The sequence below is a fragment of the Rhinolophus ferrumequinum genome, chromosome 22 (genome assembly GCF_004115265.2).
Source record: "Rhinolophus ferrumequinum isolate MPI-CBG mRhiFer1 chromosome 22, mRhiFer1_v1.p, whole genome shotgun sequence".
In the NCBI taxonomy this organism is placed as follows: domain Eukaryota; kingdom Metazoa; phylum Chordata; class Mammalia; order Chiroptera; family Rhinolophidae; genus Rhinolophus; species Rhinolophus ferrumequinum.
This window is the reverse complement of record NC_046305.1, coordinates 16,844,047-16,859,447: the sequence shown is the minus strand read 5'-3', so window position 1 is coordinate 16,859,447 and position 15,401 is coordinate 16,844,047. Positions and strand designations below refer to the sequence as shown.

The 15,401-nt window shown below is 35.8% G+C and overlaps 1 protein-coding gene across 1 annotated transcript in view; it reads right to left on the bottom strand.

Moving 5' to 3' along the window:
• The window catches only part of HMCN1 (hemicentin 1), a 398,555-nt gene that overhangs the window by 109,392 nt on the left and 273,762 nt on the right, over positions 1 to 15,401 (bottom strand). The window contains exons 45-49 of the mRNA XM_033093361.1: positions 13,007 to 13,288; positions 11,835 to 12,002; positions 7,685 to 7,798; positions 7,050 to 7,136; positions 3,402 to 3,593 (exon numbers count right to left, since the gene is read on the bottom strand). Of these exons, the coding sequence (XP_032949252.1) occupies positions 3,402 to 3,593; positions 7,050 to 7,136; positions 7,685 to 7,798; positions 11,835 to 12,002; positions 13,007 to 13,288 (843 nt within the window). The remainder of the gene's footprint in view (positions 1 to 3,401; positions 3,594 to 7,049; positions 7,137 to 7,684; positions 7,799 to 11,834; positions 12,003 to 13,006; positions 13,289 to 15,401) is intronic.

Genomic DNA, 15,401 nt, shown 5'->3' with positions numbered 1-15,401 from the left:
AGTGAAACTTGAAGGATTACTGGTAATTAGAAAGTCAAAGAAGTGAGATGAGAATGAAGAGGGAGTGTCTTGGGAGCAGAGGAGCGTCAACAGCGAAGGGCAAGCAGGGAATATTTGGAGAATGGATTCATGGGGGTCAATATTGGAGGCAAGGATAACAGAGGTAGGTGCACTTGTTTCATAAACGATAACGAGGGACTGAACTAGAGTATTTAAGGAGGGAACTAACCAAATATTTAGGAAGGCAACTGGCAAGATAGAATCTGGGCATTGTGGGGAACCAAATCAAAGATAACTTCCAGTTTTCTTGCTTGGGAATCTAGATAAAGCACAGTGAAGTAACATACATAGAAAACATGGAAAGATTTGCTCCTTTAACTTCGAGGAAAAGATAGTTTGTTCAGTTCTGACTATCTTAAATTTAAGTGCCCATTAGAATCCTAGGTAGAAATCTCCAACAAACAATTGTTTAGAGAAATCCAAACTTTGGGAAAAAGATCTGGATTGCAGGTATGGATTTAAAAAGTCAACAGACTATAGGAGATATATAAAACTCTGGGAATTACGTTTTTTTACTTGAAGAGCATAGCTAGAGTAAAATGAACGGTGAAGTAAAGACAAAATTCTAAGGGACCTGATGTTTGACAGATGAATTAAGTAAGAGTCCATAAAGGAGAGAGAAAGGGAGCAACCAAAGGTGTGCAAAGACAACTAGGTGGGAACACTGCAAAGGAGAGACTGACAAATAATGTACAAAATATTAAGGACTAAAAAATATTTGTAGGCTCTAGCAACAGGGTGGTCTTTGCCACAGCAGCGTCAACAATGGTGTGGGCAGAAGCCTATAGTGGGATAAGAAGTATAGATATAATCAATAATGTTGTAAAGACTGTGTAGGGTGCCAGATGGGTACTGGACTTCTTATGAGGATCACTTCATAGACTGTAAATGTCTGACCGCTCTGCTATACACCTGAAGCTGAAGAGCTGAAGTAGAATAATATTGAATGTCAACTATAATTATATATATAAAGTACAGCACAGGGAATATAGTCAATGGTATTGTAACAGTCATATATGATGTCAGGGGGTAGTAGATTGGGGGGGGTTATCACTTTGTGAGGGGTGTATATGTTTAACTATTATGTAGTTTTGTACACCTGAAACTAACAGAAAAATAAACTAAAAAAAAAAAAAAGTACCAAAAAATAAAAAGAACATAGACAGAATGGTTACAACACGAAGTGATGGAGACAGTAGAAGGTGGAGCTGCAGATAAAGAGGATGGTGGGAATGACTGACATACTAAAGAAGGTAGAAAGATACAGGATCAAAGACATAAGTGACAGCGGAAACTGTGAGAAAGGATAACTCAACCTCTCGGAAAAGAAAGGGTAGGGGCACACGGAATTATGCCTGGGTGAAATGGAAATTGCAAACACATACATTTAAGTAGCCTCAAGTTTATGAAGTTGGTGGAAAAGAAGGCTTTGATTAATTTCCCTCAGTCTCCAATGAACAAGGGAGAAGGACAAGAAATAGATAAGTAATGAGATAGCATGACTTGAGATACTTGGGATAAAGAACAAATGATTTCCACTAGAGGGTTGGTGTCTCTTGGGAAGAATTGGATTTCAATTACAGCAAGGAGCAAGAGAGAGTTTTAAATCAGGCTTCCAGAAGACAGAGGATAGGATCTGGACATGAGTCAGTATTGGGAGGTGAATCAGTGGTGTGAGGAAGGAGGCATGTGGGAATGAGAGCTCTAAGAGAAGCAATGAGCTACAGGAGAAGAGAGGAAATCCAGGCTGGGCAGTTGGCTTACATACACTGATGGGTGTGCAAGGAGCACAGGTGTGTTAGGAGACAACTGGCTCATGAACTCTCATTCATACTTATCCATATATCTGTTATTCAATGCCAAGCTAGGTGCTGGGGCTAAATCCTTTACAAGATAAAGAGGGGTTGTGCCTTGAGGAGTTTATAGTTGTATATAATTATTATCTTTATATACTATTCCTTTGACACTCTATATTATCCAGTATTTTGATTTAAGTTTTCATACGTATATACATTAGACTGTAAGCTACCTGAGGGCTATGTCCTGTATGGGGGCTTTATATGTATGAGACTATGTATTCCCAAAATAGTCTAGCCAGTAACAACAAAAACAACAAACAAACAAACAGTTGCAAAAATGTGCATACTCAAATATAGTTGATTTTAGTAGAATGAAAAGTATTTTGATGTTAGTAATTGAACACAATCCATTTAGGTGGTACATTTTCAATTTCAAAACATGAGCAGAAATTAAAAATCTATTTTACTGTCATTCGTGAGACATAAGCACAATGTTGATGCTGTAAGAACGGAGTGTGCAGTTACTTCATCATTCCTAGTCCATTTTTTTGCATGGTGTAGTTTTTATTGCTCTCAAAGGGCTTGGTATTCAAATGCACAAATTAATCTGTGTTAATTCAGAAGGATATCACGGGAGATTTAAAATTCACATGCGTGGTCCCAGTCTCCATTTTAACCTAGGAGTCTTCATAGCTCAATCATTGACTCAACATAGAAATTACACATTTCATATTAATTTCAGGGGGCAAGAACTTATCGGGGAAGAAAGAACTATTGATTAAATTGCATTTCCAGGTAATGTCCCTTCAACTTTCTTCCCTTAAAGTATTTTTAGGTATTAGTGAGTTAGCGAATGACACAGATAAACACACGCAAAGATAGACGAGCAGCATATTATGTGAAGAAAAATAACATCTAAGGTAGTCGCTCACCCCCGTGGAAGCAGATGTGCTCACAGCACTGCTATATGAGTTGGCGAAGAGAAGGAAAGATGTACTTTCAGACAAAGGGGCCCACACTTCTATAATAAAAGTACTGAAAGCTGGTTTGTTTTGTTTTAACCCTTCCAACTTGCAAGGAATTCTGTTCAGTTGTTATCAGTCACGAGAAAGCATAAAATTGTGGTGGGCTCCTCTGCATTTGCAACTCTTTCATCATTGTTACCAAACATAGAATTCAGTACAGACAATACTAATAATGGCAGTGCCCCGCAAGAAAGGATAAACTATCTCAGGTTGAGCCCCTTTCACTGGTGACCTACTTCTTTGACCAGCATATATTTATCCTTTACTACTGCTTATTGAACATCTATGTTGTTTGCAGTTGTGTCCCCGGCATAAAACACAGTACCCGGAACATAGCACGTCTTCCAAATATAATGAATGAATGTATGAATTAATGAAAGAAAAACAGCAAATGTACACAAGTAATGGTCCTCCTTAAGTAATGAAATTCTATGGTAGAAACATTAAGTAAACAGAAAAGAATTTAGACTATAGTCATGTCTGATTCCTCAAGATCTGAAGCAATGCTTATACCTACCCAACACGTTGAGACTGAAACTTTTGCTTTTGTCACCAGCTGGATTAGAAGCCAAACATGTGTATCTTCCAGTGTGTGACACGTGCGCATTGGTAATTTGAAGGAAACGGCCACTAGACATAATGTGATGGGTGTCATCTTCTTGAAGGAGCTGCCCATCTTTGTGCCATGTAATTTCTGGCATTGGATTTCCTGTAACAAAAGCCATTTCTGAGAGCTGGCTATAATCGCATGTTTACAAATGATAACTGAAAGAAGGCATTTCACTCATTTGCCTTTTGAAATAGCCCACTTCTAAAACAATGAAGCAACCATTCATCTAAAATACATTTGCAACCACAACCTGATTTATAATAATAATCATGCTGATTTTTAACATACATAGATTACAAATCATTTCAAATGAAGATTAGTTTCCATATATAAGTGAAATAATTCTAAATTAGTCATGTTGAACTAAATTTATATCATACCTTAGACTATTACGATTAAATATTTTCATAGTAAAATAGACTTAGAAAAGAATGGATCAGCATTTTTATTAAAATTATTACTTATAAATACCTTTGCATTCATATTAAAATTTTAAAGGATATTTTACATTTTTGAGAGAAGCCTAGAAAAAAGGGAAAAGCCTTTAATTAAATAATTCAACAAGCAGGTATTTTGAGTTTATACCAGGATTCCAGCATAGATATGTAAATAGGTAAATACAGATATATAGTAATTATTCCTTTAATATTTATAGCCTACAGGGAAAATACCTTTTATACTTATTTTAACATGTGACTTATGTTAATAGTTTTAAATTACTCAAATAATTTTTGAAATTTTAATGTTAAAACCATAAAAACAAGTTCTGTTAGAAAAGAGGGCTAGGATGACATTATATTAAAACTGGATGGTTCAACTGTACTGGCCATGTAGCATGTTCTATGGCCGCACCCAGGCAGGGAAGCAAATTCACAGGCCTGCCCAAATACTGAGTATCGCACAAAGTCCTGTCTGACGGGGAAGCCTGATCAGAGAGGTCATGGAGCCTATCCTATAGCTGCATTTGGGCAGAGAACAAAGCCAGCAGTCCTGTCCAACTGCTCCCAGCCAATGTCACCCCCTACCCCAGCCTCACAGCTCAGGCAGTGGCTTTACCCGAACAGAGACCCTGATAGAAATTTCTACCAGCCCAAAGATGCTACCAGCTAACCTGTCCAGAACCCCAAGCAGAGCTGACTGGTGAAGCACAGTCGTCTGTGCTGAAATGAACCTGGACAACCTGGAAGAGGAGACATTTTACTCAAACACGTAGCTACCAACATTTGAAAAAAAAAAAAAAAATCAGGCAAACATGACATTATTAAAGGAAACTAATATAGCTCCAATAACGGAACCTAAAGAAATGGAGATCTATGAACTGTCTGACAAAGAATTCAGAATAGTCCTCTTAAAGAAGGTTAGTGAACCACAAAAACAGATGCTGAAATTAGGAGAGCAATGCATGGACAAAATGAGAAGTTCAACAAAGAAATAGAAACCATCAAAAAAAAAAAAACAAAATAAAACAAATCCTAGGGCTATAGAATACTATGACTGAACTGAAGAATTCAAAAGAGAACTTCAAAAGCAGAATTGACCAAGCAGGAGAATCAGTGAACTTTCCAAATTCTTCAAATCATAAAAGAAGAGCAAGATAAGAAGCAAGGAACAAAGGATCTACAAAACAATCACAAAATAATTAACAAAATGGTAATAATAAGTCCTCACCTATCAATAATTCCTTTAAATGTAAATGGATTATATGGATGAAAAAAGAAGGGCTACATACTAAACCTGACAAGCTCAGGAGAGGCCTGTATGCAGGCCCTACAAATGCAGAGACTGAAATTAACCAGATAGGATGGTCTGAACATGAAAGTTCCTAACTAAAAGCGGGTCACGGCCCATTGTCACATCCTTGGCCTGTAGCTTCACTGACAAATGCCAATCTTTACCTTAAGTGAGCCTGCCTATTGTCTTTTTGCATCTAAAATAATATGCCCTTGGAATGACAAAGTAATCCCTTTTTCCGGACCCCCCAGGGCACAACCTGTCACACCAGAGCAGGAAACTACAGAATCCCTCATTATTGTTCTTGTCCTTTGATTGCAATCTCTATGTACTGTAATATGCTATTAACTATCCCACAGCCACCAATGTAAAAGAAGTATCTGTCTCTCCAATTTACTTTTTATCCAATCCCAGAGATGTCCCCACTCTGCTTTCTCTCACCTCATTAATCTACCACCAATTGATTTCCTGTAACTTTTCTCCTTTGATTCAAATGTATAAAATAAATTGCAAAGCTGCCATTTTGTGGAGAAAAATCTCAGTCCCTTGAGATTTTGCTTCCTGGCAATTGTCATCAGTTTGAATCAAATAAACTCTTGTAACTTTTCTCTTAGGCTGGCTGTTTTTTGGGGTTTTTTTGCTGGCAATTAGCATTTCAAGTCAAGACATAGAATGGGTGAATGAATAAAAAACAAGACCCAATAAAATGCTGTCTACAAGAAACTCACTTTAGCTTTAAAAACACACATAGACTGAGAGTGAACAGATGTATAAAGATATTTTGAGAAAATGGTAATAAAAAAGCAAGGGAAGCTATTCTTATATCAGACAATATAGATTTTAAGCTAAAAGTGGTAAAAAAAAAAAACAAACCAAAGGTCATTATATAATGTAAAAGAGGTCAATCCATTAAGAAGATAAAATAATTATAAATATCTATAAATCTATGAACCCAACATTGGAGCACCTAAGTAAATAAAGCAAATACTAACAGAACTAAAGGAAAAATAAACAGCAATACAATAATAGCTGGGGACTTTAATAATCCATTCACAACAATAGATAGATCACCAAGTCTGAGAATCAAAAACAAAACAGAGGATTTGAAAAACACCATAGACCTAACAGGTTTATACAGAACATTCCATCCAGTAACAGCAGAATTCTTCTCAAGGGCACATGGAACATTATCTAGGATAGATCATATGTTAGACCACAAAACAAGTCTCAGCAAATTAAAGATGACTGAAATCATACCAAGTATCTTTTCTGACCACAATGGTATGAAACTAGAAATCAACAACAGGAGGAAAGCTGGAAAATTCACAAATGAAAAACATGAAAATTAAACATGTTAACAAAAGGTAACAATTCTGTTTTTCAGTAATCTCCACTATCAATAATTCCATACTTCACCAAAACTATTTCTTTGAAATGAAATTTAAGAAAACAGAAAAAGGAAAGGAAGGTACATCCTTCATCTAACAGTGAAGGAAACAGAAAATAAGAGGAGGACAAGAAAACCCTACATACAAATAGAAGCAGAACTTTTTTTAAAAAAAGAGAAATTTATTGAATTGAAAGAAAAGACCAATGTGTCTCCCTCCCTCCCTCCTGTCTTCCTTCCCTTCTTTCTTTACAGGAGAGAATTTCTTTTGTATCTCCATAGAATCTAAGAAGTTTCCTCCTACCTTTCTACATACTGGATTCAATTCAAATGCATATTACGGCAGCTTGACTTTTTCGCCACTAAGATATGTAGTGGAGATAATGAATAATTAGTGAGAGGGGGAGCTGTAGAAGTATCAGAACTGAGCCTCTTACCTGAAACTTCACAAGTCAGTGTAACACTCTGTTTCTCTTTCACCTTCACATCTTCCAGTCTATTTTCACCCACAATATGAGGTGGTACTAAAAAAACAGAAAAAGTAATTTTAACAACAGGGCTGTTATTATATAAGCATCTAGGTTTCTATTTTTATTAAGCTATAACGTTTAAAGCAAACCCCCCAAATTAATTACTAGAATAATGTCATAATATTATTTTGATCAATTCTAATTTTAAGATATAAAGTTATATGTCATGAATTCAATTATATAAAGAATTTTATTGTAATATAAATCAAAGTCTGGATAAAAATGTCAACAAGTCAGTGAGTAAGAACATTTATTTTTCCCACTATCATTCTAACAAGCACTCACATTAAATAAGTTATCAGCATCTTAGAATACTGTAGAACAATTGTGAACTGACAAGACATGGCATTTGACCCATTTTAATCCAGCTAATTACCTCCAAATCACTTTAACATTGAATTTTTATCAATAGTGATCGTCCAGGGGTCAAAGAATACATAAGTGTGAGATCAAGCTGTAGATAAATTTAAACTCTGGTTCAGAATGTATGTAAGCTAATTAGATTTAGATTTTTTTTCTAGAGATGCAAATTATATAAATACCTAATACTGAAAGTCCGAAGATTTTTCTTTCTTCACCTGCTGCATTCCTTACGATACAAGTATATTGCCCAGCATCTTCTACTCTGGCCTGTATCAACCGCAGAGTCCTACCTCCTGGAGAAGTAAACCACCAGATGACTCAAAAAGAAATCTCAAACTTTACAAGTTTTCTAAGTGGTATTCAATATAGGTAAAATTTAATCAATATGCTTCAAAAATCTTTAAATGAATTTATGTCAAATTTTTAAAAAATAAATCACACACTTTTACGTGAAACAGAATGGTTAATTCAGAAGAATTTTCTGGGTCAATGGATACAAAATAAATATAATCCTAAGTGACAGCAAGCAAGAAATGGAGTTCCACAGAGGTGATATTTGTATATAACCTTAGGAGGTAATTATACTTTAACACACAGAGGAATAGAGAGACTCCATAGTAGGTGGAGTATAAATGAAGATACAGAGGTAGAAAGGTGAGGTATCTTAAGCAGAATAGGTGGAGAAAATGGTGAAAGATGAGGCTAGATGGAGTATGGTCAGATTCTGTGGACCCTTGAATGTTATACTAAAGAGTCTAGACTTTACTGTGTTCACTGTGTTAAAGGCTATGGAAGTGTGTAAACCAAAAAAACAAACAAACAAAAAACAAAAAAAAGTCATGATCTGATTTGTCCTTTAGAAAGACAACTGTGACAGGATGTTTTAAAGAAAGATTCCCAGTTTGCCGTTGAATATATGAAGTGGGAATGTTAGAAAGAGAACTGCACCAGCAATCCAGAAACGGGTGACAATGATTTTGAACGAATGGATGAAATCATTAAGTCTGACCACCAGTTTTCAATTGAGTGTCATGAAATCCTAGAATTATTTATATCAAAGTTTATGAGAGGATCACCTCATTCACTGTGCACCTTTGTTTTACATTTTGAACTTCCATATAATGTTATGTTTTGTTTAAAGAAAGATTCTTCAGCCAATAAATGTATAGAGGCTGAGAGTGAAACTCTGATATGCTTAAGGGTATAATTTAGAGGGAAACTTCATTTAAAGACAAAAGATGAGGGAGGAGCCAGCAAATGAGACTGAAACAAAGGAACTAAGAGACCCACTACTGAGAGTGGAGTCCTCAAAACCATTTGAGGAGTCAAGTCTAAGTAAACAGTGTGCAACATTTCTTAGGTTTTGTAATAATTTTCTACCTGGTATACTTTTGCTTAGTACCTTCAATTTGAACTAAACAAATTGAAATGGTTAAACATCAGATTTTCATATAAATATGCACCTGAATCTGGATTTATCAGGAGTTTCCATCTACTTTCTGTTTTCATAAACACAGCAAGCTGTCACTGAGTTTTCCTATAAGCAACCTTTCCATCCTCAAACCACTAAAAGGTGAACTTAGTGGTACTTTGTTTAGACAAACAAAGCTGATTACCTGAATTCAGTCTTTTTCCCCAACTGAATTCCCATAAGCCAAGTTGAATACAGAAATCATCTAAACATGCCAAAGACTTGTGGTAATTAGGAAAAGATTCAAGAACTCGCTGCTACTTCAGATCAGTGAAACCACACTACGATTCCAGTTGAGAGATACTAAAATGATCCAACTTTTATGAGTCATTGCTGGCTCTACAAGCAACAGCCTCATGAATCTCATGATCTTTTCTCTTTGTTTTCTGGTCTTCTCACTTCATCCAGTGGAAAACAAAAATGGGTCTGATAGGTAGCGATACTTATACAAAGACGTTTCTTGTACCTATTAAGTTTTTATAGCAGGTATCTCTTCTTGGCACATAACTTCATAGCAATAATAGAGACTTCACCCAAGTACCGCTTTCAGAGAAGCTGTATTTAAAGTCTCAGAGGGACTAATTTTAATGGGCCAGAAGTGTGTGGCAGACCCAGGCGGGTCACATGCCATTCATTTGATTCTCATCCATCCATTGCGCAACATACATGTTCAGACTGTAAACCTGAATGATTCTATTGGCAGCACCACAAGGTGAAATACTTTTACTGGGTTCGCTCAGGGGTTTCCAGCTGCTGGTCAAGCAAAACAAAACAAGAAACAAAACCCAAACCCCACTCCTGTACATCTACAATAAGCAGGAGTACATCACTTTATCTTGCCATTTTCATTTCCAGGAGCTCTGATGTGATTAGTATATTTAACATGAGTTCCTCCCTTTTCGGCAATGGACAATTAGGAAAAAGTCAAAAATAGGATGATAATGTCAAGATAAGAAGATAATGTGCTCAGGTTTTGGGGAACCAAATTGTAAAAAAAAAATCTTTGCTGCTACTATGATTTCCAAAGACCAGCAGAGCCTGGAAGGCCTATGAAAATGAAAGCATCATAGTAAGGATAACGGCACATCTTCCCCGACAGGGAGGCCACAAATCTTTAACAGGTTTGTCCATAGCAATAACAACACACGTGTGTGGACTGGCTGCTTACCACAGAAGGAGGCCCTGTGTTAACCGCTTTACATACATTAACTCATTCCATCTTTTCAAAAACCCGAAGGAGTAAATTTTGTTAATATCTTCACTTTACGAGCACAGAAACTAAATTTAGCAAAGTCAGGTAACTTGCATGAGGTCATACATCTAGTGAGTATTATAGGCAACAAATGAGGTCAATAGTGATAGATATTCTTCTTCAAGTTCCTATCATTTACAGAACTAGATCTTGAAGAAACCTTAGGCTATTTAGACCTAATTGAAACACTAGGAAAGAATTTTTTTCTGAACAGTCTTCAAAAGTAGGAATTTAAACTTTGAACAAAGTTAGGAGCAGGGAGGTCACTACCTCTTGAAACAGCTCATCTTGACTTGTATCTATCTATCTATCTATCTATCTATCTATCTATCTATCTATCTATCTATCTATCTATATTTTAAGTTGTTTATATTCAGACCCAAATCTTTCCTTAGAATCTTCCAATCACTGGCATTACTTTCTACCCCTGGAACTAACAGAACTAACATAATCCTTTCCCACACCACAGCTCTTCAAGTATTTAAATTTAATTTTCACTATGTAACCATAAGGTTACATAAGGTTTATTTGCCAGGTTTAGTACAATCTGACATAAATTATTTTGTAATCATTTACCACCATGGATACCCTCCTTTAAAGATATTGTCAATAAATCCTTCTTCTAGTTTTCCTACTGAGTCACTGAAGTCCAGAGTACAACTGGTCTCTTACTTTTCTTACTGGTGAAAATATATTTTGTTACTGTGGCAAAATACTGCACTGATTTTCTTGATACCACATTACACTGCTAATGCATACCCAACGTATCACACGATTCAGAGATCTTTTCATCTGAAGAATGCTGAAACTATATCTCTCCCTAATTTTCCTCACTGGCTTTTGAACTTACGTGCAGGACTTACTTTAACTTTTATTTTGTTGGGTTTAACTCAAAAGCTCCAGCATGAGGTGTGTTTGAATTCGGATGCCTTCAGTCAACACATTAGGTGTTCTGCTAAGTATCCAAGCTTTTTATTAACCACAAACCTGGCAAGAGTCTTCTTAGTTGTATCCAAGTAATTACAAAAGGGGCCAAGTACGGATTCCTGTGGCATGCCCCAAAACACCTGTATCCACACTTAAACTGATCCATAAAGAACGACCTCATAGACTTCCTTACATAATTACATGAGGAATAAGCTGAGTATCTCTTTTACAACAATAATAAAATGTTACCTCACTGTAAACTATCCCATCCTGGAAATATAAAACTCACTCAGATTAGAGTCATGAATAAGTTGAAATAGTTATGGAGGTACATTATAGAGGAGGAATTGCTGGTATCAATTTCAGCATTCTTTTTCATTCTTCACTTTTCAAACTGGTTGATACTCATTGTAGCATGAATGCTCTGAATCGCTATGATTTAAGTAATAAGTGAGTGGGCAAGATTTCTATTGTAAAAGGATCTAGAGATAATTTAGAGAATTTTCTCTTTTCATACAGCTTCTGATGTCCTTCTAAATATGTTGCTCCTAATATGTTCAGTGGGTATTAGAGTATGCATCTAGATCAAAAAGAAATATAAAACAGGGAAAAGCGAGCAATGAAGAATTATGGCCATTTGAAGATAACCAGATTATCAGACGACAAAACCTTCTAATACCTGAGAGAATTCTCACAGAGCTGCTGAGGCTGATGGGCCACCCATCTTTAAGCCAGGTAATTGAAGGCAAGGGAATTCCTGAAGCTTCACAAGTCAGGGACACTGAGTTCTTTTCCACCACACTGATATTTTCAGGTGTCCCATGGTTTCCTATGATGCTTGGAGGGGCTGTAAGACAAAATGAAACACATAAGAAATGGAAAGGAAGGTGGCTGATATATATCAAATCCTAAACTGTTTATTGTTAAAAATAAGACTTTCAGATTCTGATCAACAGTGAGCACAATAAATAATCACATCAATAATCTCACTATTAGTAGTAGTATTTTTAGTGTAACATTCCTGGAAGTAAATATGTCACTTCTTCCCCCCTAACAGCAATAAACGACTTACATATGGTGGTGAGTGATTTTTCTGAGTCACTCATCTTTCCAGGTAAGTCTCTAATATAGATTCATGACCTTCTTACAGGCAGGATTTTCTAACAAATAATTATACTCCTAAAAATTAAAATAATCTAACAAAAGATACTTAAGATTGATTCCTTTTCTCTTTTACATCCTGATTTCTTAAAGCTTTGGCTGCAAAGTATAGGGTAGTAATACTGGACTTTGTGTGAGTCCTAACTAGACTCAAGTTATAAGACTGTGTCTATTAAATTTACCATTGCTTCTATAGATTTAAAAATTGTAAATCAAATTATATGGATACAAGTAAGTGTCCCCGAGAACATATATGTTTGGTCTATTCCTATTGATATCTATGACTCATTAATTAGAATATTAAAGCTAACTGCAGTATACCTTGTGACCAACTAACGCTGAGTCAGTAAGCTCTAAGGTTTATACTAGCCAAGACAGACAATTTGGAAAACATAGAATCAAAGAATAGTAATTGGGGTAGCACTGGACCAAAAGTACTTGAAGAGGACAATTATCTACTTCACTATGTGCTTTCCTAAAAGAATTAATATGTGCTTATTTCAGCAAGGTAAGAAATGGTAGGTCAAGTATAGAAAGATAAGTGACGAGATTGATCTGGGGAAGTAGTGCCTATGTAAAAAAGAATAGACTATAAATAAAAGACTCAACACTCAAGGCCTGTATCTCCCATCCAGAATGCAATAGGTTATATCAGCCAATGAATAGACTTATTGAGCTCATTACACTTACTATGTACACTTAAGTCATATTTCCTGTCAGTCATTCCTGCTACATTTACAGCAACACACACATAACGGCCTGTGTCAGATACATGAACATTCTTCAGTTGAAGGACGCGACCTTCATCCAATATTTCCATTCCCCTTCCCTTGGTCAAAGGGCGGCCATCTTTCATCCAGGTCACTGTTGGTTGAGGAATACCCTGCACCTCACACTCCAAGGAAATACTCTTCCCTCGAGTCACAATAATTTCAGTAGGGTGGCTGCCACTGTTGGAAATGGTTGGTCTAACTGGATTAAAAAAAAAAGAAGAAGAAAGAAAACAAGAAATGTTTTCTTCAAGTTTTACATTGGAATTTTCATCAGCCAACGTTAAATTCATTTTTGATATCAAAATATTAACTGCGAAAGAAAAACCTAAGACTAACAGATGTGGCATTGCTATATTGAGAGGTGGAATTCTCCAATGTTTCTAGATTTCATTCTAAACTAAAGCTATCCATACCGCAAGGGAAGAATGTCATGTTTGCTACTTTACCTGCTTTTGAGAAGGTATACAAATATTTGAACTTATCATTTGCAGAAGTCTTTGTAGCATTAATTTTAAAATAGATGTGGTAGTGTAGCTCACAACCTAACATCTATTACCAATTCCTTTCTTCCTTCCACTTTCCACTATAGGAGTTGAAAAAGCTGACACTATTTCTCAGTAGTCTCTGAAAACTGAGATGGCCACATGAATGTATTCAGGTCTATAAACTCTAAATAAAGGTCTGCTGGCAGGGGATGGGAGGTATAGATTTTGAAAACTTTTAGCTCTCTTGATAAAAGGAAAAGATACAACTTTGTATTGAGGTAAAACTGGTATATAGCATATACGTTTCAGGTGTACAACATTGTAATTTGACATCTGTATGCACTACAAAGTGATAACCACCAAAATTTTAGTTTCACCATACAATTGATCCCCTTCAACCATTTCACACACCCCTCCCCCAACAGCTTCCCCATGGTAACCAACACTCTGTTCTTTGTATCTATGAGTTTGTTTCTGTTTAGGTTTGTTTGTTTATTTGTTTTCTTTTTCTCTTTTGTTATTTACATTCCACATATGAGTGAAATCATACCTTATTTGTCTTTCTCTGTCTGACTTATTTCACTTAGCAAAATAACCTCAAGGTCCATCCAGGTAATAATGGCAAGATTTCATTCTTTTTCGTGGCTGAGTAGTATTCCATTGTATACATATACCACATCTTTATCATCCATTCATCCATCGATGGACCCTTAGGTTGTTTCCATATCTTGGCTATTGTAAAAAAAACTGCTGCAGTAAACACAGAGGTGCATATATCTTTTCAAATTAGTGTTTTCATATTCTTTGGATAAGTACCCTGAAGTGGAATAGCTTGATGATATGGTAATTTTATTCTTAATTTTTGAGGAATCTCTATGCTGTTTCCATAGTGTTTTCACCAGTTTACATTCCTACCAACAGTGTATGAACGTTCCCTCATCTCCAGATCCTCTCCGACTCTTATTGTTTCTTGTCTTTTTCATAATAGCTATTTCTAACAGGTCTGAGGTAATATCTCAATGTGGTTTTGATTTGCATTTCCCTAATAATTAGTGATGTTGAACATCTTTTCATGTTCCTGGTGGCCATCTGTATGTCATTTTTGGAGAAATGTCTGCCCATTTTTGAATAAGGTTTTTTGGTTTTTAGTAGTATGAGTTCTTTAAGCATTTTGGACATTAGTTCCTTGTTGGATGTATAATTTGAAAATACCTTCTTCCATTCATTTTGATGATCGTTTCCTTCACTGTGCATAGCTTTTTAGTTGGATAGAGTCCTGTTTGTTTCTTTTTGCTTTTGTTTCCCTTGCCTTTGGAGTTGAATCCATAAAAACGTCACTGAGACCGATGTCAAGGAACTTAGTGCCTATGTTTCTCCTAGGAATTTTAGTGTTTCAGGTCTTACATTCAAGTCTTTAATCCACTTTGAATTAATTATGTATATAAGATAGTGGTCTAGGTTAATTCTTTTGCAGGTGGCTGGCTGATTTTCCAACACCATTTATTAAAGAGACTGTTCTTTCTTCATTATATGTTCTCGGCTTCTCTGTTGTCAATTAATTTGTTCATATATGTATCGGTTTATTTCTGGGCTGTAAATGCTGTTCCATTGATCTGTGTGTCTGTTTTCATGCCAATACCATATCGTTTTGATTAATGTAGCTTTGTAATCAGGGAGCGTGATACCTCCAGCTTTGTTCATTTTTCTTAGTATTGCTTTGGAAATTTGGGATCTTTTGTGGTTCCATAAAAGTTTTATAATTATTTGTTCTAGTTCTGTGAAAAATGCCATTGGAATTTGGATAGGGATTTCATTGGATCTGTAGGT